The 22,964-nt window shown below is 38.1% G+C and overlaps 2 protein-coding genes across 3 annotated transcripts; one reads left to right on the top strand and one right to left on the bottom strand.

The window, feature by feature from the left end:
• The first annotated feature begins 12,730 nt into the window (after positions 1-12,730).
• Positions 12,731-13,162, top strand: LOC122310140 (uncharacterized mitochondrial protein AtMg00240-like). Its single transcript, XM_043124021.1, has one exon. It carries the CDS (start codon positions 12,731-12,733, stop codon positions 13,160-13,162), a length of 432 nt encoding a protein of 143 aa, XP_042979955.1.
• Positions 13,163-19,264: 6,102 nt separating this feature from the next.
• Positions 19,265-22,835, bottom strand: LOC122308883 (uncharacterized protein At4g15970-like). 2 transcript variants are annotated; one of them, XM_043122159.1, is made up of 5 exons: positions 22,435-22,835; positions 21,883-22,248; positions 21,176-21,223; positions 19,709-20,190; positions 19,265-19,580 (listed from the first exon to the last, which is right to left on the bottom strand). In XM_043122159.1, the coding sequence occupies exons 1-5, from the start codon at positions 22,723-22,725 to the stop codon at positions 19,517-19,519; spliced, it is 1,251 nt and encodes a 416-aa protein (XP_042978093.1). In that variant the 5' UTR covers positions 22,726-22,835; the 3' UTR covers positions 19,265-19,516. The 2 variants fall into 2 exon arrangements, with proteins under 2 accessions (XP_042978093.1, XP_042978094.1); XM_043122160.1 differs by lacking the exon at positions 21,176-21,223 and having other exon boundaries at positions 22,435-22,833.
• Between the last annotated feature and the right edge of the window lie 129 nt (positions 22,836-22,964).

The following is a 22,964-nucleotide window of genomic DNA, read 5'->3' on the forward strand; positions in this document are numbered from 1 at the left end:
ATATATATTTTATATTTAAAACATATGATTAAATAAATATTTATGTTTAAGATTAAAATATTATGTTAGAAATTATAATATAGTATTTCATGCATAATTATATATATTATATATAATATTAAAAATTAATAATATATATATAATATGTGAACCAGTCCGGTGTTGGAAAACGTAAAATCGATTCTAGACCAGATTTGACCGATATTTAAAATTAAATACCGATTTAGGACCGAATCGGTTGAAAGCCGGACCGAACCATCTAGGTTAGATCCCGGCCAGTTTTCTAGTTTTTCGGTTTATTTTTACACCACTATCCATAACCCTCTCTAAAGCAAAAATTTCAACCGCATCATGATTAACAAATATTTTTGGCATCCACAAAGAAGCAATTAATTCACCCTCCTAGTTCCTAATCACAACTCCAACTCCCATTTTTGAAACATTCACATCTAGTACTGCATCCCAATTTACTTTATGGAAGTTTATACTTGGCATTTTCCACCAGATAGCCCTATTTATTGGAAGCTTTGTTGATATTGAATCTCTTAGCATCGCTTGTGCCTGCTAAAAGCTCTCCACCTCTTATTTTGCTACTAGTAAAATTGAATTGGGACTTTCAAACTTTCTTTTAAAAACATATCTATTTCTCCTTAACCAAATCCTTATAAGAACACATGTAGCTTCCTCCAATTCATTCCTATGTAATTTTGTTATCACCTCGACTCATATATTACAAAAATCAACCTTTGCACATTTCTATTTTTGCAAATTGTTCAAAGCATCTGTCAAGACATCTGAAGTAGTAGCACAACTCCACAGAGAGATAGCTTGTCTCCTCACATAATTCACATATAGGACAAATATCATTATCATAAATTTTTCTTCTAAAAATGTTCCAGTACTTCCCTAAGAGCTTTCCAGAGAAAAACACCAATTGGGTTTGGTAATTTCAACTACCAAGTTTTCTTCCACCCAATTGAACCATTATTGCTAATTTATTGTTCACCTGCCATCACTCTCTCCATATGAATTGCCAAATAATCTGCAGTCTTTAGAGAGAACACACCAAATTTGTTAAGATCCCATATGATTTTATCTTCTGAATCTCTCTTGCTTACATGTAACCAACTGATTACTACTGCCTCTTCTTCATTCATCACTTCATGAATCATGTGTGTATTCCAACAACCCTTATTATCAATCAACTCCTTAACATTAGCTTCTAGACCTATGCAAGAAGCTCGATGGGCCGATCAACCCATGCAACTCGATTGGACCCAACCTGATAAATTTGGGTTGACATAAAAAGTCGGTTTCAACACATTGGAACCGATGAATGTCGAGCCATCATTTTGAACTCAGCTATTAAAACATTTTTTAAAGTTTCTCTCACTTCAACATCAAACCCTAGCCCCTGCCTCGTCTTCTCCTTACCGTTCATGCTCTGTTCCCTTTCATATGACTTGGTTTTGGATCTACAGAGCAAGCCAAAGACCAATAGTACTTATGTCTCTTTTTACTCCTTTATTCCATTCTTTCATCTTCTATTTCTTCATTTTGTCCAACCATTGTTTTGAAGTCACCCTTAGGCCTGTTCACCCGTGTTCCAAACCGAGTATACCCGATTCGAAATTCGAGTTTCAAAACCAGGCTGGAACCCAGATGAATCCAATTTTTTGAAACCCAAAAATCTGGATTTTGAGTTGTACCCGATTTTTTAAAATTCAACTTACAAATAAATGAAATAAGAAAAAGAAAAAAAATAGCTTTCTAACTTCATGTGTACCAAAAACAAAAATATTGTAGATATAGAGCCATATAGCTTAGGAAACATAAAAGTATGATAAATGGCTAACATAAAAGTATAATAAAAGGCTAAAATCTACACTTGCACTTATCCTAGTCATGTCTACCAAAAAGTTGAAAACCCATCAACAATGACAAAAGATAATCTCTTCTTATAGCTGCCTGCCTCAAGGTTGGTTTACCTTGGTATTCACGACCTCGGACTCTGATCCTTGCACCAGAACATGAAATAGACAGTTCAACAACTTTTCATGATCAAGATCAAAGATCAAATAGTGAAAGAAGACCAATGATCACTTTATTGCTCAAGTCTTCCATCTTTTAGCAATATATTAGAAAGAGCCGAATTAAACCCAGATATAAGAGATCAAAGACTCGGGTTTTGTTTTTTAAAAAAAAAATCTAGGTACTAGGTTCAATATTTGGTATTCGAACCGGATGTACCCGGAGTTTTTATGTGGTACCGGCCTAGACGAGCAAGCCTAGTTACCCTAAAGTTTTGCCTAGAGAAACAGCGTCTGTTTGATAATGGGGTCTTTAGGAGGTGAAACTACTAAGGAGAAGGCAATCCTTCCAAGAGATGGGGGCACTCGGCTTGATGTTCTCAAAGGGTTGTTGGAAGTGCTGCTCTTATGTTGGAAAGAAGTATGAGAGACAATTAACAGCTGATGCAAGTTTTTGTATGTTTTATAATTCAGAAGTGGAAGTAATAGATAGTTTTATACCTATTTAACCTATATTATGTTCAAAAGATCAAAGTAATAGATGTTCAGTTAGTAGTCATATTCAATTATCTGAATGCAGAATTGTGAAATGTAGTAGCAGGTGGAGGTTATTGTGCGTGATTAAATTTTGTTTCCTTAGAAATATTTTCATTTTCAAGCAAAAGAAAGAAAAAGAACTGGGTCACACAATTCTTGTTATAAAAAAAGGGGGGGTTTGACCCGATCCGAATGGGACAGGTTGGTTTGGCGCGCTTCAGACATATGGGTTAGGTTTGATTGGATCCAAACCCGACTAGGCTGGTTGGGTTGCTAGCCTAGTAGCTTCACTTGTGATTGAACCATATGAGTGGTAGGAGTTGGTAATCACTTGTCACCCCCTATTTTAATCTTTTGACCATTCCCCACCCTTCATCTCATAGCCTCTTAATCAGATTTTCAGACCCCATATACTCTTCCAAATTTGTGAAGGGCCATAACCAAGCTTAGCATCCAAAATGCTATATTTTTTCAAATATTTCTCTTTCATAATCTTGGCAGCTAATGACTTCAGATTTGTTAGCAATCTCTAGAACTGTTTTGCCAATATAACCTGATTGAAGCTCTCAATAGCTCTTAAACCCAACCCTCTTTCACTCTTAGAAACTCCCACTTTACTCCATTTTTTTCACTGAATTTTACTGTCTTGATTCATGTGACCCACCAAAACCAAGTCATCATAGTTGAGATTTCCTTATACAATTGATTAGGAAGTTTGAAAACAATCATTGCATAAGTAGGGATTGCTTGTATTAGTGTTTTTATAAGAATTTCTTTACCAGCCTAAGATAAAAAATGATTCTTCCACATAATGAATGACCTGGCCTAATATTTCTAAAGTCGGAATATACATAATCTTAGTGGGTCAATTTTGTCTACTTTGATGGGATATTATTTATTTAGGTTTGTGTCATGTTGAGCCTAAAGTAGACCATATATTCTTTATTTATTTAAATTTTAAAATATTATAAAAAATATTTTATTTTAACATATATTATTGCGACAAATTTTATCAAATTCTATTAGTAATATGTGTAATTTTAATTAAGGTTATTATTATTATTATTTTACCTATTATCCATTAATAGAATAAACGTCGTGGAATAAACCGCGTCACGTTCTTCATCTTCATGGATATGCACGTTATGAGTTGATATGCACGTTATCAGTTTGTAACCAACGGCATCTAACGCGTTGAAGCCCTCTATATATTTCTTCGCAACAAACCACCTCCTTTGGAAGCAAAGCAAGCCCTGACGTTGAAGTCGATATGCATCACACCCACCAATAGTGCCGTCGACCTCGTTAGGCCAAGATGAAAATGACCGTCGCATGGAACAAGCAAAAGAACATTCTCTGTTTTACACTCACGGAACAGAGCATGCCAATGCCATGGAAAACGCTGACCACCACCACAGTGAGCCACCTGCGATCAAACCACTGTACCACGAACAAGTTGTAGCCAACGAACTCAGCCACCGCCACTGCACTTCATTTCTCATTGGGTATGCCCACACTAAGACCCCTCTCTTTTGGTAGCGCACTTTCCTCAGAGCTAACGGCACCATCTTTATATCTTAAAATGCTAGCCACTGTCAGTTAATCATGAGTAATTATTACATTATAAATTTGTATTTTTATATTGTATAGTTTATATTTAGGTTGTATAGTACTTATTTAGGTTGTATAGTTTTACTTAGGGCATTTTAGTCTTTATATCTGCTCAAGGGCAGTTTAGTCTTTTTTTATCTTTGTATAAAAGCCTAGACTTTAGTCATTCAAATTAATCGAGATCCGTTGGATACTTTCATTCTTGTTATGGTATCAGAAGTTTTTTTGACCTAATTCCTTTCTCATGGCGGCGGATCCCCCTCCCCCTCCTCCTCCCTCTTCTGATGCTGCGAGTCCTTTCTTTCTTCACCCCAGCGATAACCCTGGGGTTGTTCTGGTCACGCAAATCCTCCTCAGCGACAACTATCACACTTGGTCTTGCTCAATGACCATGGCTCTTTCTGCCAAAAATAAGCTAGGGTTTGTCGACGGTACGATTACTAAACCCACATCTACTGCTTCTCTTTTTCTTCATGGCTACGCTGTAATAATATGGTGATTTCGTGGTTGCTTAACTTGGTTTCACCCGAAATCGCTGCTAGTGTCTTGTATGTTACTACTGCTTTCAAGATCTAGACTGATCTCAAGGAACGGTTCTCTCAAAAGAATGGACCTCGGATCTTTCAGATCCAGAAGTCTATTTCCTCCTTATCTCTAGGCCAACTTACTGTTAGTGCTTATTTTATTCGGTTGAAGGCTCTTTGGGATGAATTGCTTAATTACAAGCCTGTTCCTATGTGCTCTTGTGGTGCTGTTACTCTGTTGAATTCCTATGTTCAACAAGAACGCATTTTGCAATTCCTTATGGGCCTGAATGAGTCTTTTGCTTCGGCTAGGGCTCAGATCCTGTTGATGGAGCCCTTACCACCTCTTAACAAAGTTTTTTCCCTTGTTCTTCAAGAGGAACAATAGCGAGAAATCTCTGTTCCCCCACCCTTTATTGATGATCATGCTTTTGTTGCTAACTCTGATTCATTGCGACCTGTTAAGATTTTTCCTAAAAAAGATCGGCCAATCTGCAAGCATTGTGGCCTCACTGGTCGGCCAATCTGCAAGCATTGTGGCCTCACTGGTCACGTTATTGTGATATCCGCTCCTTCTTTCTTCTTCTTTACGTATGAGCCTCGATCTACGTGTCAGACTTCGGTCAACATGCCTAGCCTCGTTCCACGTGTCGAGTTTCGGTCTACGTGCCGAGTTTCGATCTATGTGTTGAACCTTATCCTACGTGTTGTATCTCGATGGCGTGTTCTGAAAGTTATTATGCGGATTTCAAAGTAAGATAGATATTTTAAAGTTTATGGATATTTTAATATTATGAAAATATCTATAGAAAATATCTATGGAAGATATCTGTAGAAAATATCTATGGAAGATATTTTCAGAAAAATATCTATAGAAGATATTTTCAGTATTATTAGATAAGCTTGTTTTAATGTAGCACAATTATAATATTTTAATGAGCTCTGAAAATATTATAATTGTGGATAATATCTTATATTAAATATTTTAGTTGTTTTAAAATATTAAGAGGTTTAACTTTACGTTGAAAACTCTTATTTAAATTAAATGGTTTTATATTCTTTGAGTGATTAATGATACATTATCAATTTAGATAATGATGAAGAAATATTATTTTATAAACTTTAGTTTATAAAATAATATTCTATCTTAATTCCTCTCAGTGTTTTATTTAAAATAAAACACTTACGCGTTTTCAAATCATTGTTTTAATTCATCGTTAGATCCTCTTGAGGATCCCGAAGCTTAGGATTGAAGATAAATACCCAAACCTCTATCTTTTCTTCCTCACTTTTTCTCTTTTTCTTTTTTTTTTTCTCTCTCTTTTCTCTCTCCCTCGTGCACGTCCAGCCGTGCTTCCTCACTATGCATGCATTTCCTCCATCGTCGGGTCCAAGCCTCCCAGCCGACGCCACCTCCTGCCGCCGTGCCTCACCTCCCACACCGGCGTGACCCTCTCTCACCGGTGACCACAACTGCACCGGTGGTGTGTTTTTCCGGCCACCGAGTCTCTCTCTTTTCTCCTTCAAAGAAATGGGTCTTCAACCCTTTTTCACCTCTTTGGACCACCATACACGGTTGAAACGGCCACCAAGCACCACCAATGGAACCACCATGTCAAGAGCTTCCTCCCCATGTCTTTCTTTTACCCTAACTCTCACTCTTTCTCCGATGGGTCTTCACACACACACGTTTGGTTGCACCGCAGTGCACCACCGTACACTGCCACCCATGGTGTTTCACCACCACCACCTTGTTCCTCTCATCACCACGAACTTCCCCAAGAAATTCCATGGCCAACGGAGCTATGTAGAGCTCTCACTCTCCCTCACTCTCCAAGGCCAAAAATGACTTCAAACAGCCGATTCGCCGCCGTGAGCCACCGTATGGCCACCACCTTGCCACCACAGCTCTACCACATGTTCCTCTACCTTTCCCTAGCTTGCCATGAAGTTCTATGGTCTTCCACCACCTCAAGCAAACACCCACCATTCGGATTCACTGTTCACGGCATGATGCCGCCGTGCTCCGCCACCTTTGACCACCATGATGCCATCATGAGCCTTTCCAAGGCCACGACTAGCTATCCTCAAGCCTGAACCGCCACTTTACCTGGTGGACAGCCACCGTACGCGGTGTTACCGCCACGTACGCTCCTCCGACACTTAATCGTGACGCGCAGCGAGCGACGCACGGGTTAGTCCGTCGATGGTATAATCTTCTATCTCTAGTTATTTATGTTTAAAGTAGTTGATTGGTTGGATTGTAGACTGCGTAATTAGTAATTGTGGAGTTCGCTGCGTAGTTGTGAAGCGAAATGTAGCTGTGAAGTGTTGGGCTTGAATTGTAGTATTATGGATTGTACTATCAAGTGTGGACATGAGATGGATGCCGTAGTTGTGATATGGCATGATGTGTGAAGAGATTACGCGTGGAGCGTATTCTGTTTAGTGCAGCGACACGTCGTGTGACATGCGTTGTAGTAAGGTGTGGCGTAGGATGAAGGGAGTGCACGTGGAGTGCACTCTGTGTTGTATGGCGATGCACCGTGTGATGTGCATCGTGATGATGAGTGTTGTAACGAAAGGAGTACGCATGGCGCGTACTCCGTGTCGCGTAGCGATGCACCGTGAGGCGTGTATCGTAGCGATGTGTGTTGTAGTGTAGATGGAAGAGAATTTACGTGAGTGTACTCTATACGAGGTCGTGATACACTGGATGGCATGTCACGAAGGGTTGGATGACGTAGCAAAGAAGTGTGGAGTGTATGGTCTAGTGTCGGGAACTGTGTAACAGTATCCCGAAACAATGGTGACATAGCCTGTAGTCCGGGGTGACGAGATTTACCTTGTGGTTGACTATGGCTAAAGGTATATGGAAGTGGTGAAAGGTATCAGAGAGTGCAACAAAAGCACAATGGGCCCCGTATTGTAACTCGAGATTCTGTCTTGAGCTGCATAATGTGACAGAGGCACATTTGTGGATGCAGTCCTCTTGTCAAGTGGCGGGAACTGTGTAACAGTGTCCCGAAGCAGTAGTGATGTGTCCTGTAGTCCAAGGTAACGGGTATTGCCTTGAGACTGACTTGTGACTAAGAGTATAAGGAAGTGATGGAGAAGTATCAGAGCGTGCAACGGAAGCATGATGGGTATCGTGATGTGACTTGGGATTTATCTCGAATTACGTGACATGACAGAGGTGCATTTATGGATGCAATCCTCTCCCATTAAGTGTTGGGATGAACTTATAAAGAGCCGGGAAGTAGGAAAAGTCCTATCGACCGGGTCTTAACAAGTTGGTATTGGAGTTTGGAGCTTGTTTATACAAGCAGGCGTTTATTGGAATTATAAGTTGCTCTTAGGTGATAAAAGGGGATGAGATACATGTGTCTCTGGCAAAACAAGTGTATCAGACAGATTTATCATATGTAATGAGTAATCTGTCCTGATCATGGTTACATGGTATTTTAGCCAGAGAATTGGCTGACTTCATGTAGCCTGAATGGATGGAAATAAGGATGTAGCGTGGGCTAGGATACGTGAAAGTAGTGAAGAGTATATAGTTTAAGGTTGGGACGCATGGCTCTGTATGTCAGAATCATGCGTTGGATTGTGTAAATAGAAGAACGAGACAGAGATCTTAGTGTCTTAACCTAAGGTGAATCACAGAGGTTCATTTTAAGGAATAAGACCCCGAAAGTTTTAGCATAGTAAATAGTACGTAAGAGCCCAGGGATGGATAAAGAATGTTTCAAGCAAAGCATAGTTCTATTTTCTAGAATAGTTACTTATGCATTAGATAGATGATGACATAAAGTTATGTGTATGCATGTAGGTTGCCATCTGACACGCACATGAATGGACTGCATGAATTGAGTATGGCATGAAGTCCAGGTAAGTGTTACGTTCATACTCTTCTAGAGTTTTCTCTATAAAAATGAAGAATAAGACGAAAGCTTTTCTGTAAAAAGGAAAATAAAACGTAAGTTTTCAAGTATAAGTACGTAACGGCCTTCCTTGGCAGCCCCTTTTCATGCACCCAAAGTATGTACGTGTATGCATGTGAATGGATGCTATAAGTAGTACGTATTGTATGTATATTTATGAAAGGAAACGAAATGAAGCTTTAAAAGACGTTAGAACTGTTAAGGACTGTAAGGTTTTATAAAGAAAGAAAACTATCTTTTCTAAAATAAAATAATTCTTTCTAAAACAACTTTAATGGAAAAGAAAGAAAATCAGTTTTCCTCTTAAAGAAACTTCTCTTAAAGCAACTTTTAGGAAAAGTAAAGAAAATTATGCTTCAAATGATACGAATGAAAAGGAAAGGACTGTAAAGAAATGAACGGAATGAATGTATGATGTATGAAAATACGTAATGGCCACATGGACTGGACTGGAAATGATATCAAAGAAATGGGCAGATTGCAATGCCGGGTAAGTAGCACTGGTAGTGCACCCAGTGCTGCACCCTGACTGAATGGATTCCCAACCCGCGGCCACGGGCGGAATCAGGTCCAAAAGACCGCTAACCCCAGCGCACGGGGCGTAACAGTGTGCAACGGCCACATGAAAGTGATAAGAATGAACGAATGTATGTTAAGAATGGATGCATGTATGTATGTATGAATGAATGAACCGAATGCATGAATGTACGTAAGTAAGAAAAGATGATTTAATGAATGTATGTATGCATGAATATACGTAGAAATATAAATGCATGAAAAGATTCTTTAAGTAACGAAGGCATCGATGCGTGGGGATCTGTTTTAAAGAAGAAATCATGTTTTAAATAAAAAACCCCACCTCGAAACGTTTTCAAACGAAAAGAAAGACATGCATGCTACGTAAGATATGTATGTATGGAATGATAACTGCATGACTGAAAAACTATGTTATTATTTTTTGACTGTATGAAGTAATGCTTACGAGTCATCGACTCATTTTAATTTTTTATGTGTGCCCTCCCAGGCATAAGATGAGCATGACAGGTCAGAATAGGCACAGCCCAAGGGGAAGAGCACGAAGGCCTAGGCAAGATGTTTCACATTAAAAGCTTTAATTATGTAATGTAATGTTTTCCGCTGAAAGTTTTAATCAAGAAAAGAATGAGATTTTATTTATAACATGGAGTCTTTTGTATCCTGGTATGTATGGAAAAGAGATTGAAAAGGAATCGTAATTCCCGTCGGTTTTTATCAAAATCGATATGAAAAAGGACCCACCACAAGGACGGGCGTTACAGTTATTGACAAATGTTATAAACTCTATGGATTTCCTCCGGGATACAAGCCAAGGCCACGACAGCAGGCCCTGGCCAATACTGTCACTCTCAGTGATACCTCTCCAACAGCCTCACCCTTCTCCTTGACTGAGGCACAATATAAGCATTTACTGTCTATGCTCCCCTTTAATCCTCAGCCTAAGCCTGCTGATTCAAGCCATGTGGTCAATACTGTTGCTTCTCCTCATTCCTTATCTGGTATTGTCTCCTCTCCACCTTCTGCTTTTCATTTTTCTGGTAATGTTTTTTCTAATAATTCTATTTCTAGTTGGATACTTGATACAGGGGCTATTGACCATATGGTCCCCTCTACTAGTCTTTTTACTTCATTTCATCCAGTTCATGATAAATCTGTCAAACTACCTAATGGACAACATGTTACTGTTACACATATTGGCACTATTACTCTTACTGAACATCTTATACTTCAAGATGTTCTTTGTGTGCCAACTTTTCATTTTCATTTGATTTCAGTTAGTAAACTCACCCAATCTCACATTTGTTGCCTTTTTTCCTCTGACTTTTGTCTTCTTCAGGACCTGATCACCTTGAGGCTGATTGGAGTGGGTAGACAACACAGAGGACTCTATCTTTTGCAACACCCAGTGACTTCTTTTTTCCCTCAATTACCTTTATCTTTTTCCTATACACATTGTAATAAGAATACTACATTGGTACCTTCTGCATGTTTTCTTTCTTCCAAATGCTCATTGTTTCACCTTTGGCATAGTCGTTTGGGACATCCATCTCCCTCTCGTATGGCCTTTTTATATAAACTTGTGCCTAATTTGACTATGTCTGATGATCCTTGTCTTGTTTGCCCATTAGCTAAACAAAGAAAATTACCTTTTCCCAATCATAATACTCTTTCTCCTTTACCTTTTGCTCTTATACATTGTGATGTTTGGGGCCCTTTTTCAGTCCCTACTGTTGAAGGCTATAAATTTTTCTTAACTATTGTTGATGATTGTACTCGGGCTACTTGGGTTTATTTTTTTAAACATAAATCTGAAGTTTCTTTTCTCATTTAGCTTTTTTCAAAATGATTAAAACTCAGTTTGGTACTAAGGTAAAACAAATTCGTACTGATCATGGCACTGAATTTTTTTATCCTCCTATCTTCTTTCTAAGGGAGTTCTCCACCAACATAGTTGTGTTGAGACTCCTCAACAAAACTCTGTTGTGGAAAGGAAACATCAACATATTCTTAATGTTGCTCGGGCCCTTTTGTTCCAATCCCATTTGCCTCTTAAATTTTGGGGTGATGCTGTTTTAACAGCCACCTACCTCATTAACAGATTACCTTCTCCTATTACTCACAATAAATCTCCTGTTGAACTTTCGTTTAACAATGCCCCTTCCTATGACCATTTGAGGACTTTTGGTTGGTTATGTTTTGCCTCCACTTTACAAAGGGCCCGAACCAAGTTTGACCCGAGAGCTAGGCTCTGTGTTTTTCATGGTTACCTTTTTGGCATCAAGGGTTACAAATTGTATGATCTTAAGTCTAATCACTCTTTTGTTTCTCGTCATGTGATTTTTCATGAATCTACTTTTCCTTTTCAGTCTTCTCCTACTGACTTGCCTTCTCCATCTTTCTCTCTTCCTCTTCCTATTCCTTCTCAATCTTCCACTTTTGATATGTTTCCCGTACCTCCCCCTTCCTCTAGTGATGCTTCTTCCCCTCCTATTCCTGAAAACTCTAATCCTTCACCCTCTCAACCTCCCAACCCTATTTTACCCTCCTCTCCTAGAAGATCTAGTCGAATTCGAGGAGTTATTTGCAAGACTATTATTGTAATTCCTCCAGTGTACACTCTCAGTCAGTTCCTCACACCAATCTTCCTTCCTCTTCCATTAAATATGACATTTCTAACTTTGTTTCTTATGATCGTTTATCCTCTAGTCATAAGTCTTTTGTTTTTGCTATCTCTACTGACATTGAACCTGAGTTCTACCACCAAGCAGTCCAGCACTCCCATTGGAGAGATGCTATGACTGCTGAGATTGCTGCTTTAGAACTCAACAATACCTGGACTGTTGTCCCTTTGCCTCCTGGTAAACAACCTATTGGTTGTAGATGGGTTTATAAAATCAAGTATCGTGCTGATGGTTCTGTGGAAAGGTATAAAGCAAGGCTGGTTGCTAAAGGTTATTCCCAAACAGAAGGTTTAGACTATTCTGAAACCTTCTCTCCCGTTGCTAAAATGACTACTGTAAGAACCTTGTTGGTTGTTGCTGCTGTAAAAAATTGGCATTTTATTCAACTTGATGTCAATAACGCTTTTTTACATGGTGATCTTTCAGAAGAGGTTTACATGAAACTTACCCTTGGTTTTCATATTAAAGGGGTGTCCCACGTGTGCAAATTAAATAAGTCCCTTTATGGTCTTAAACAGGCCTCTCGGCAATGGTTTTCTAAGTTCTCTACCACTCTTCTTGGGTTGGGTTTTGTGCAATCTCGATCTGATTATTCTTTGTTTATTCAGTCTGCTGGTCCCTCTTTTATTGATCTATTGGTTTATGTTGATGACATTCTGATAACCAGTAATGATATGGAATCTGTTAATTCCTTGAAAAATTTACTTGATGCAAAATTTAAGCTGAAGGATCTTGGGCCCCTCAAGTATTTTCTAGGCTTAGAGGTGTCTTGATTATCCAGTGGTATTTCCCTGAATCAACGAAAATATGCTCTTGAAATCTTACAAGATGCTGGTTTTTTAGCTTGCAAACCAGTTTCTTTTCCTATGGAGAAAATTTTAAAACTTAGTCACAATGATGGTGCCTTGTTGCTTGATCCTACAGTTTTTCGAAGATTGATTGGTAGACTTCTCTACCTTACTCTTACTAGACCAGATTTGTCTTATTCTGTTCAGAGGCTTAGTCAGTTTATGGCTCACCCTAGACTCCCTCATCTGCAGGCAGCTTACAGGATTTTACAATATGTAAAAAATGCTCCTGGTCTTGGTCATTTTTTTCCAGCTAATAATTCTCTAACTCTCAAGGCTTTTGCAGATTCAGACTGGGCTTCTTGTCCCGATAGCAGAAGATCAACAACTGGTTTTTGTGTTTTTCTTGGTGACTCTCTAGTTTCTTGGAAACTAAGAAACAACAGACTGTTTTTCGCTCCTCTGTTGAAGCTGAATATCGGGCCATGGCATCCACTACCTGCAAAATAGTTTGGCTTTTATCTCTTCTATCTGATTTTCATATTCCTCATACTAATAGTGCTCATTTTTTTTGTGACAGCCAAGCTGCGCTTCACATTGCTGCTAATCCTTTTTTCATAAACGGACGAAGCATATTGAACTTGACTGCCACTTCATTCGAGACAAACTACAAGCTGGGATCATCAAAACTTTTCACCTTGCATCTCAACATCAACTTGCTGATGTTTTAACCAAGCCTTTGGGCTCTCACTAGTTTCAGTTGCTGATTTTCAAGATGGGAGTTCATTCTATTTACTCTCCATCTTGAAGGGGGGTATTACATTATAAATTTGTATTTTTATATTGTATAGCTTATATTTAGGTTGTATAGTACTTATTTAGGTTGTATAGTTTTACTTAGGGCATTTTAGTCTTTATATCTGCTCAAGGGCAGTTTAGTCTTTTTCTATCTTTATATAAAAGCCTGGACTTTAGTCATTCAGATTAATCGAGATCCGTTGGATACTTTCATTCTTGTTAGTAATATTTTGTTTACAGAATATGCCACTTCAAAGTTCCTTTCCATTCAGCTTGAATCATGTTGAAGTATTGTTTTTTCTTTTTTTTTTGTTAAAATTTAAATTTACCTAAAGCTCAAAGCATGTCAGTTTTTTATGAATATTATTGCATACTCTTTCAGAAAGCATGTTCAAATTATCAAAGATATTTCCAAAAGAATGACCTCCAAATCCTTGCCGTGTAGCTCCATCATGAAGCTTTTGGAGAGTCTTTTTTGTACAATTACATTACGGCCCTTCCTTCTTATCTTTCAAGTGTCAAACTATCAATGTCTTTTGGCACGTAGCCTTTCGACAAAAGCATCTTCAAACTTTCCTTTGTGTATTACTAGAATTACACATAATGACGCATCAGACTTTCAACAAGATGCCACAAAATTCCCATTTATTCCACTGTCCTGCAGCACTTATTCGTAAAATATGTTGAAGTTTTTAAATAAAAAAAAAATTTATTCATCATTTTTTTTAATCATTCTTTCATAATTTGCCATTAGATAATAGATTCAAATCATCAACTTTATAAAATGATGAGAATTGAAATAGTGAATAGTATTATTCTTTTAAATCCATTTTTTTTTTTTTTTGAAAATAGATCGTTGAATTCATCAATAAACCGAAGTTACAAGTGTGACTTATCAATACAGGAAAACCAGACTATAAGCCAACCTACGTATCTGCTCTGAAGCATCCCCGCACATATAGTAGCGGACATTGTCTTAACTTCTGAATCTCTCCTGAGCGAGAGAAGATAGCGCTCTGTATTAACAGAGAGGAAAGACCCCCTCCATCCTCCCAGGGAGATGGAGTACAGCACGCTGTTACTATGGACACCAAGTCCAATAGCCTAATTCTACGATATTAATAACTAAAAAGTAAACTACAATGTAAAACAACACATAAAACAAAACCCCAAGCACCGGCCTGAACCCCGACAGGACACCTACCGCAGGCATCAGCTGCACGAGCCCAGAACGACACGAGCACCCAGCTCACGCATGGACAAACAGCCGCTACTATAGAGACCGATCATACGATCACCAGCCATAACATCGCCCGCCACTCTCGATCAACTCTTACCCCGGATTATGTCCGATCAAGCAGCTCATTACCTCACTCGGGTAAAAACACTAATGGCCCCCATAACAGCAAGCACCCACCATGTGTTGTACGACACATAAGTACGACTACAGCATACTCTGAGAAATTTTTCAATATTCCATCCACTACACTGTACGTACGACTACGGCACTAACAACACATGACACCCGTATGCCCCGACAGCGCACCTTCGCATACTCTGAGCAAAACACGTTTTGCCCCACTGTCAACCGTTTGCGCAGCTACGTACAGCAGCTACTCATAACAAACTTCTGAGCAACTACGTACAACAAGCATCGTATCGCAAGCTTCTGAGCAGCTCTGCTTTGAGCAGCTACTAACAGCAAGCATCTGAGCAGCACCCACCACGTTTTCACCTCCCGCTAAAAACACTGCTACAGCAAGCTAGGCCATCCTGGACGCCGCGGTGGATGGCACTCTTCCCTCCTACCCACTGCTGTCGAGGGCCTTATTTTCCATACTATGAAATAAAAGCAAATACAGTACTAACTAATACAAAGAAACAAATACAAAAGAAACAAGGCCTAAAAATGAACTCAGAAACAGAAAACTAAACAAAGAAACACTGAAAACAGCAAAATGAAAACCAGCTGCGTCACCCCCCATTCCGACCACCTTCCACGAGGATCTCCTCCATGAGTACCGCCTGGCTTTACCTCAGAAAGCTCCTTGAAAACTCCCATGCAATCCAGCGAGCCTCCCGAAAACCATCTCTGTTTTCCATGGATAAAACAGAGCCACTAAACCCCGCGGGAAACACCCTAAATCGACATGCATACTGTAGCTGCTGAGCACATAAAACCTTGGCTCTACTCGCACTGAGACCCTCCCCTTCACCACCACGCCCAGCTAAGTGGATTTCCATGATGGTCCCTCTTTGAAAACGAAACGCATTCACAGCCAAACAACAACGTCCAAGCCCTCCACTCCATCGTGTAAAGACATCTTCATCACGTCCGAGTGAAGTAACAATGGTAGAAGGCTCCAGTATCCCTACGACGTCAAAGCCCAGGAGCTTCATCGTATAAACTGCCTTCATCACGTCCGAATGAGAAAAAAGGTAGACGGCTCTAACGTCCTTGACCATGTAGTGAGAACTTTCAGGCCACCATGATCACCGCCAACCGACGCTTATTGATGAACGGAAACTAGCAGAAAAAACCAACAAAGTGATTGGAGGGATTGGAGGGAGGGGGGAGCTTCGGCTTCAACCCCCCCCCCCCCCCCCCCGGCGGACGGTTTACTCCTTTTTTTCTTCTAGAGAGAGGGAGGAGCTTCTCTCCCCTAAATCTATTTAAACGTATCTATATGCACTTTAAGAATTTATTATTAAGTATTTATGGGATTTTAATTATATTATTAAGTATAATGGTTACAATCAAATTATTATAGTAAATCAAATTATTTATATTTTTACGCTATAAATATGATCAAGTCTATTTTTATGAAATCAGCTTCACGGTTTAATTTATATAGAATATAACTTCCTACTAAATTATAACTTGAAAGGGGAAATATGTTACTAATATTAAAATAATTTAAGATTCTAAACATTTTTGGATTTTATATTAAACAGAATATTATTTGATTATTTTCTACAATGTAAATTTAATTAAGTAGAATATTAGGACATGTTTTCTTAAGCAGATTTAATGACGTTTAATACTTCATATTGGTGACGAGCTACAAAGTGAAATTCAGGAAGCAGCACATCAAGGTAAGTAATTTGATCAAGAATTAGGATCATCACATGTCAGCTTAGATAAAGTATTATTAAAGCTAATTCTTGAAAGCCAATGTTTATGTATCTTGCATGTCATAATTGTGCAAACATGTCATTTAGCATAGCATACGATAATGTCATTCCGCATCATGTTCAGATTCAGAAACTATAATTATGTATGTATTATGTCACGCATCTCACGTCGCATAAGACACGTAAACTATCTTAAGTTCAAATGTAAGATAAGATCAAGACAGTTTAATTAGATTGTCATTCAGTTGTATGGTATCAATGAAATTTTAGGGTGGATGTGCAAGCTATGGACTCAAGCTTGGTCCACCATAATATACCATAATATTATCAATAGCTCCCGTTATGGCCGCAGGATGTGGGGCTGGTGCACAACCTCACACATGGAGTTAAGTGTGTTGGCCAGTTAGATCAATTAAATATGCAAGAACAGTCAGTTAATTTAAATAAATCAGCATGCATAACATAAGCATCAGCATGAACAATCATGATTTAAATTCTCAGCATGAAATGTTTTATTAAAAATTCTACGTTTATTATGTTTACGTTGTGATGGGTTTCTTATGAAGTATTCGACTCAATTTAGTTTTATTTCATATTTTCAACCACCTAAGTGAGGATGATCAGTACGTACTGGCGAGCCAAGGAGCTAGGCTTAGATGGAGCAGTTGGATTTGGATCTAGGCTTTAATTATTTATTTATTCTGATTTAATTTAATATTAGATCTCTTGTTGGATTATATTTTATGAAAATTACATGACACTCCTAACCCTAGGAAATGGGGTGTTACATTCCAACTGTTAATCCTATCCAATACTCTCTCTTTAATCTCTCTAAAAGTCTTATATTTAGACTTACCAACTATTGTTGATAATCACAGGTATTTTTTAGCATCTCCACGTACCCTTACCCCAATGTCTTATACTAATTCATCCCTAATAGCTGGACTTGTATTAGTATTGCAATAAATAGAAGTGTTTTGGCATATTCAACTTCTGCCCAGAAGCATGTTCATACATATCTAGAATTTGTTTCAAAAATCTCCACTATTGCATATTTGATTTGCAAAAAAGTATACAATCATCTTCAAATAGTAGATGATTGATACTAATTCTACTTTTACTTACAAAAACTCTTTTTATAGCCCCTATCTTTCATAATTGTGAACCATAGCACTTAACCCTTCTCCTCCCTCTTTCATCCCTCCTCCCTCCGATCTGTTGCTCTCTGGCATCCGATGACCACCATGCACCCTACTGAATGTTTCCCAAGGTGCCGATCCTTTTGATGGGTGAAGAATTTCGCCGAACGGAGCTACACGTGAGCCACATGCACTGTCCAAAGTAGGCATGTGAAATCCACACGCCATTGTTAAAGGTGCTCTTCTGCCACCATACGTGGCTTTTCTAGGTCCGAGGCCACAAGTTACTTCAAACCCGACTGACTGCCATACTCCCAAGTGGCGCGTGGCTCTCACGCGCCATCACAATCACTTTGCTTGTAATTGTTTTTATCTAAGGTTGAAAATGCGGATCTATATTTTTTAAATATGTAATTCATTTTTTCCATATATATTTAATTTCTATTATGTCTTTTGTTTTAAAAAAAACACACATCGTCTCTTGGACTTTTGTCCATAGAGTGTATTCTCTACTTCGTCTTAGACAGAGTATGGGGTTTTGTTAACTTTGTTTTAGACAAAGTTGTGATATCTCTCAGACGGTGGTCTGTAAAGGTTTGCAGCATAGACTAGACCATGTCAGTCATAGTTGTATAGTGGGAAGCTATTAATGCTGTAGTTGGTTTGTAATGTATGTTTCAGGTCAAAGTTATAATATCCATTATTAATGAATGCAGTATTTTTTTTTTTTAAGATTCTAATTAAGACAAATTATTATACGACTTATATTCATAATTGAAGATGAATTCATATTTTGATTTAAATACAAAATATAGTATGTCAAGCCATATAAAAATAATCCAAAAGCCAATGAGTCATCGCCCTTAAGGGTACTTGCAATATTGATCAATTCATCGTTTATGTCGTTGCCCTTGTAACCTTATTTTGGTAACTTAATAATGATAATAATAATCAATCTCAAAATAAATCCATTTAACTGGTTCCTTTGTTGAAACTATCACAACCCAATACAAACATAAAAAATACTCATGATTGAATGAAAGAGAGATATGCGTATGAAATGAGCTCTGAATAATTTATTGTTATTCATGTGAATTTTTTTTTTAAAAATATTAGATGCTCAATGAAAGGATTTTTTTTTAATAATATTGAATGATTGTATTTTATATTATTATTATTATTATTGGACACAAACTATAATTCTCTATTTTATGTTTTATTTCCATCCACATTTTCCTATTTATCTCTACAAACTCCAATAAGAGGAATTGAGGAAAGGGCTGCAACTAAAGAGAGGAGTTGTGTGAAGAGAAATGCCAAAAAGGCTAAAGAGGGAAAGTGTTGTACCAGAAATATCAAAAGACTAAGGTTGTGCTTAATTGTTGAACTAAATTCAACTTATCTTAAACTAATCATAGATATGAACTATTACTTTTTTAACTTTCCATAATAAAGTTAAATTCATTTTAACTCATTTTATACATTTTAACTTAAAAAATTAAATCCATTTTAACCTAAAAAAGTTTAACTCATCTCGATCTACAAAATATTACTATTCACAATTCAATTCAACTCAGTCTTAATCTATTGGCGTTGTGACAACTGAAGGTAATGGAACTACATCCTTCCATTACGTGGTGGCGGTACAATGTCATTGTTCGACAATGATGCAAGTTACATCGGCATCCCCTCAATTCATACATGTGAACACCGCTGAGATACATTCAGACCCAACATGTCCAAAAATTCACATGCAAGGCAAATCTATAATGCAACATGTATACAATTCAAGTCAATCCTGCCCTCCTTCTTCAATGTCCTTCGTCGGGGAATCATAATGATGGAGAGAACCGAGACTGAAATAAAAGTAGCACAAAATAAGAACCACTACAGAAATAAAGATTCATTAACTAAATAAGCATAATGTGTTTAGCACTGATTTTACAATGAAATCACCACGGCAAGGAAGAAATGTTCATTGCACCTGCAATTCTGAGGAACCCTCCAGGAAAAATTTGACAATCTCTTCAAACTTTGTGGCAAAGACATAAATTGCTTCCAATCCTGGAGCATAATCCTTAGATCATGGAGCTTGCTGTCTAGGCCATAACAACAATTTGCGTGCATTGTACAAACTTCATTCAAATCTTTGCTAGGTTCACAAAGCCCACCAAAATATGCAGTGTCCAAGAATTTCATCTTTAGTCCAATATCTAGGATGAAGGGATGAGACTTGATGATATTGAGGACATCCTGATCATGGTATCCAGGAAAAGTTTCATGCGAAGAGTACCAGAATTTGTAGAACTCTATTGATCGATTATTTGATTTTACATAGTTAAAGCCTCCGTTGGGTCTGTTATGTACATCATCAGCGCTCCCTAAAAAAGAATCACAGGCTATTTGGAAATCCGCATCCAAATAAAACTGAGGAAATGGGTCTCTGAACCACATGACATCAGCATCCTGGAGGAAAAAGCGACCAAAAAGCCATTGAATATCAAGGAAAGTTCTTCAAAAGACTGATTGCAATCAGATAAGAAACATGACAGTGGTTACAGAAAATAAGCATCCTGCAGACTATAGCTGATAAAAATGAAACGTTCTTAAGCAATAAACACTACAATACCACCTAACAGATTGCAATGTTTTCCTTAAATGGAATAGCTTAGAAGTTTGTGCATGCTATTATTGACTTGAAGCAGATACCAAAAAGAAAATCTTTTAAAGTATTTGTAATCTGCAGTTCTTCTCAGTTTGTCACCAATAGTCAAATCAGTTTTGTAATTTATACACTATGCGAAAGAATGTGTTTCTACAATGCTTTCCGAGCTGTTTCAACTTCTGCCCCTGTTGCAGACCTCAAGCTTGGGTGAAAAGTTTGACAGATTCTGACTTTAGTTATAGAGAGAGAGAGAGAGAGAGAGAGAGAGAGAGAGAGAGAGAGAGAATGATATTTGTAGTCATAGCATAAGTGCCACGCATTCCTGTGAAAAAAGTGAATAAATATGATATGCACATGAAAAAATTAATTTTTTTAATGGTGGAACCCACACTTTTTCAAAATGAGTGTGCGGCGTTTACATAATTCATGACTGTATCAGCATTACTTTTTTCTATAATTTCAATAGAAAAAGTTTTATGTACATATTCTTTTCTTTTCATTCATAGTTTTTGAGAATAGTTTATCCAAAGAAGAATGTGCTGAAGCCAATATAGGACCAAGCACTCAACCTAACTTTATAACTTACTCTATGGACTATAAGAATTATTCCCTTTTCCAATGTTGGATTGGGGTGTTATGTTCAATTCAGAGATCAACTTTAAATTCTCAGAGACTTTTGCAATTCCAAAAATCCCTCACATAATCCCATCTGCTTTCCTATCAAACATTCAGGTGTTGCTTTACTCCACGGACTCTGCTTTGTCAGTTGCAAGACTTGAAGCATACCCATTCATCAAACACAGCCAGCTTTCTTCTTATTTGGCCCAAGAACTTCTGCAGTAAAAGTAGACACTACCATAATACATCTAATCCCATAAACCAGAGCATTGATGTAGTGTACTCTCCAATGCTTGGCAATCTAAACCTGGAACTTTCCTGATCAGACCAAACACATAGATTTGGTTATATAGATGAGATGAGATGAAATGAGATAAGATAAAAATTGAAAGTTAAATAAAATATTATTTTTTAATATTATTTTTGTTTTGAGATTTGAAAAAGTTGAATTTTTTATTATATTTTGTGTGAAAGTTTGAGAAAGTTGTAATAATCTCATCTCATCTATAGAACCAAACCAGGCTTACTCATCTCACCAGCTATTCAATACCTAAAGCCAAAGGGTTTTTTATATTTGGGGCTCCTTATCCAGTTCACCTAAAATGTTTTTTTCCTCTCTCTCTATCTCTCTCTCTCTCTCTCTCTCTCTCCCTCTCTCATATGTCCACCGACTGTATATGTGAAAGTGATGAGGATGTACACTCAGTTTGCCTACGAGTGAATTACTTACAAGCCAGGAAAGCTAGTTTCATCAGAGGGAAACAATTAGAAGTGGAATAAAAGCTAAAGACACAATGAAGTTTGACTAGTTCATGAAATAAGTTATCAGCTTGAGGGGTGTACTTGTATGCAAAAGAAGAGGAAGAGGAGATTACCGTGAAAACAAAATTGTACCCCATCTCAAGAACAGAGCGCAGGAAATTAATCCTTTTCCACATCATCTTCAAGTAATCGGGGGTCATAAAGTACGCCTCATGACGAAAATCGACTCCATCGCTGACAAGAGAAAAGCAGTGTGTATGTATCACGAGACAACGAGCAAATGCCTTTTGATCCAAGGCAATAATCACCAAATGGTTCAAAAGTCCATGGGTATGATATCCAATTTTAAAGCTCTCTAGAAAGAGATCAATCACCGAATTTGGAGCTGCCCACGCTTCATTTATAGCTGTTACAATAACAGTCCTGTCTTCCATGGCAGCATCCTTCAAAATCTTTTCAAGCCTATATCCGTCACCAGTCTACCTTAGTTGCAAAATAAAAGGGCAAACGACTCAATTAAGTCTTCTATAGAAAAATATAACGTGTGCAGCCTCAATGCCAAGCATGCACTCAACAGTTCATCAATTAATTACTTACGGTAAACTGCTTACCTAACAATGCATCAATTAATTGCTTAATTAAAGATAACAGGAAACTAAACTAACCGGAGGGGAATCGTCGAAGGCAGAGGAGAAGTTGAATGGAAAAATAGAGGAGGAACCGGAGGTGGAAGATTGTAAGCGAGGGAGGAAGCGGATGAAGTCAGAAGCTCGGAAGAGAATTACGCAGGAGAGGGAGACGGCGACCAAGAAAAGAAAGCGGCGGAGGACTAGGGTGGCTGGCTGTTCGGGCAGCATTTTAAGAGTGGGGGATGAAGAGTCACCGGTTCTTGGGAATGGCGTCTTCGCCAGAGGTGAAGTCTTCCGGGGGTAACTCAAACGGTGTGCGGGTATCATGGAGCGCTGGAGCGTCAGGATTGTTTATCGGAGCATAGTAATCGGACGTGCAGAGAAGTTTCTCTGGTGCTTTACATGGTATGGTATAAGCAGAGTCACATATTAGTGCGTGGCTGTGGTTATATGTAACAAAGCTCAATAAGTAATATTCACGCCGGACGCTGTGTAAACAAAACAATCCCACCCCCCAATAGATAAGCACCACGTCAACCTCCTATGGATTATACGGTATACTTACA

The sequence above is a fragment of the Carya illinoinensis genome, chromosome 5, assembly GCF_018687715.1.
Source record: "Carya illinoinensis cultivar Pawnee chromosome 5, C.illinoinensisPawnee_v1, whole genome shotgun sequence".
NCBI classification, from domain to species: Eukaryota; Viridiplantae; Streptophyta; class Magnoliopsida; order Fagales; family Juglandaceae; genus Carya; species Carya illinoinensis.

Bases quoted from the DNA above. Each gene is read 5' to 3' on its own strand.
- LOC122310140 (XM_043124021.1), top strand. From the start codon at position 12,731: ATGGAGAAAATTTTAAAACTTAGTCACAATGATGGTGCCTTGTTGCTT.
- LOC122308883 (XM_043122159.1), bottom strand. From the start codon at position 22,725: ATGATACCCGCACACCGTTTGAGTTACCCCCGGAAGACTTCACCTCTG. The intron at 21,224-21,882 runs GTAATCTCCTCT...CTTTTACTGCAG, and splicing joins GGTACAATTTTGTTTTCACG to AAGTTCTTGGGCCAAATAAG. The intron at 20,191-21,175 runs GTATGCTTCAAG...TTTTTCCTCCAG, and splicing joins TGGCTGTGTTTGATGAATGG to GATGCTGATGTCATGTGGTT.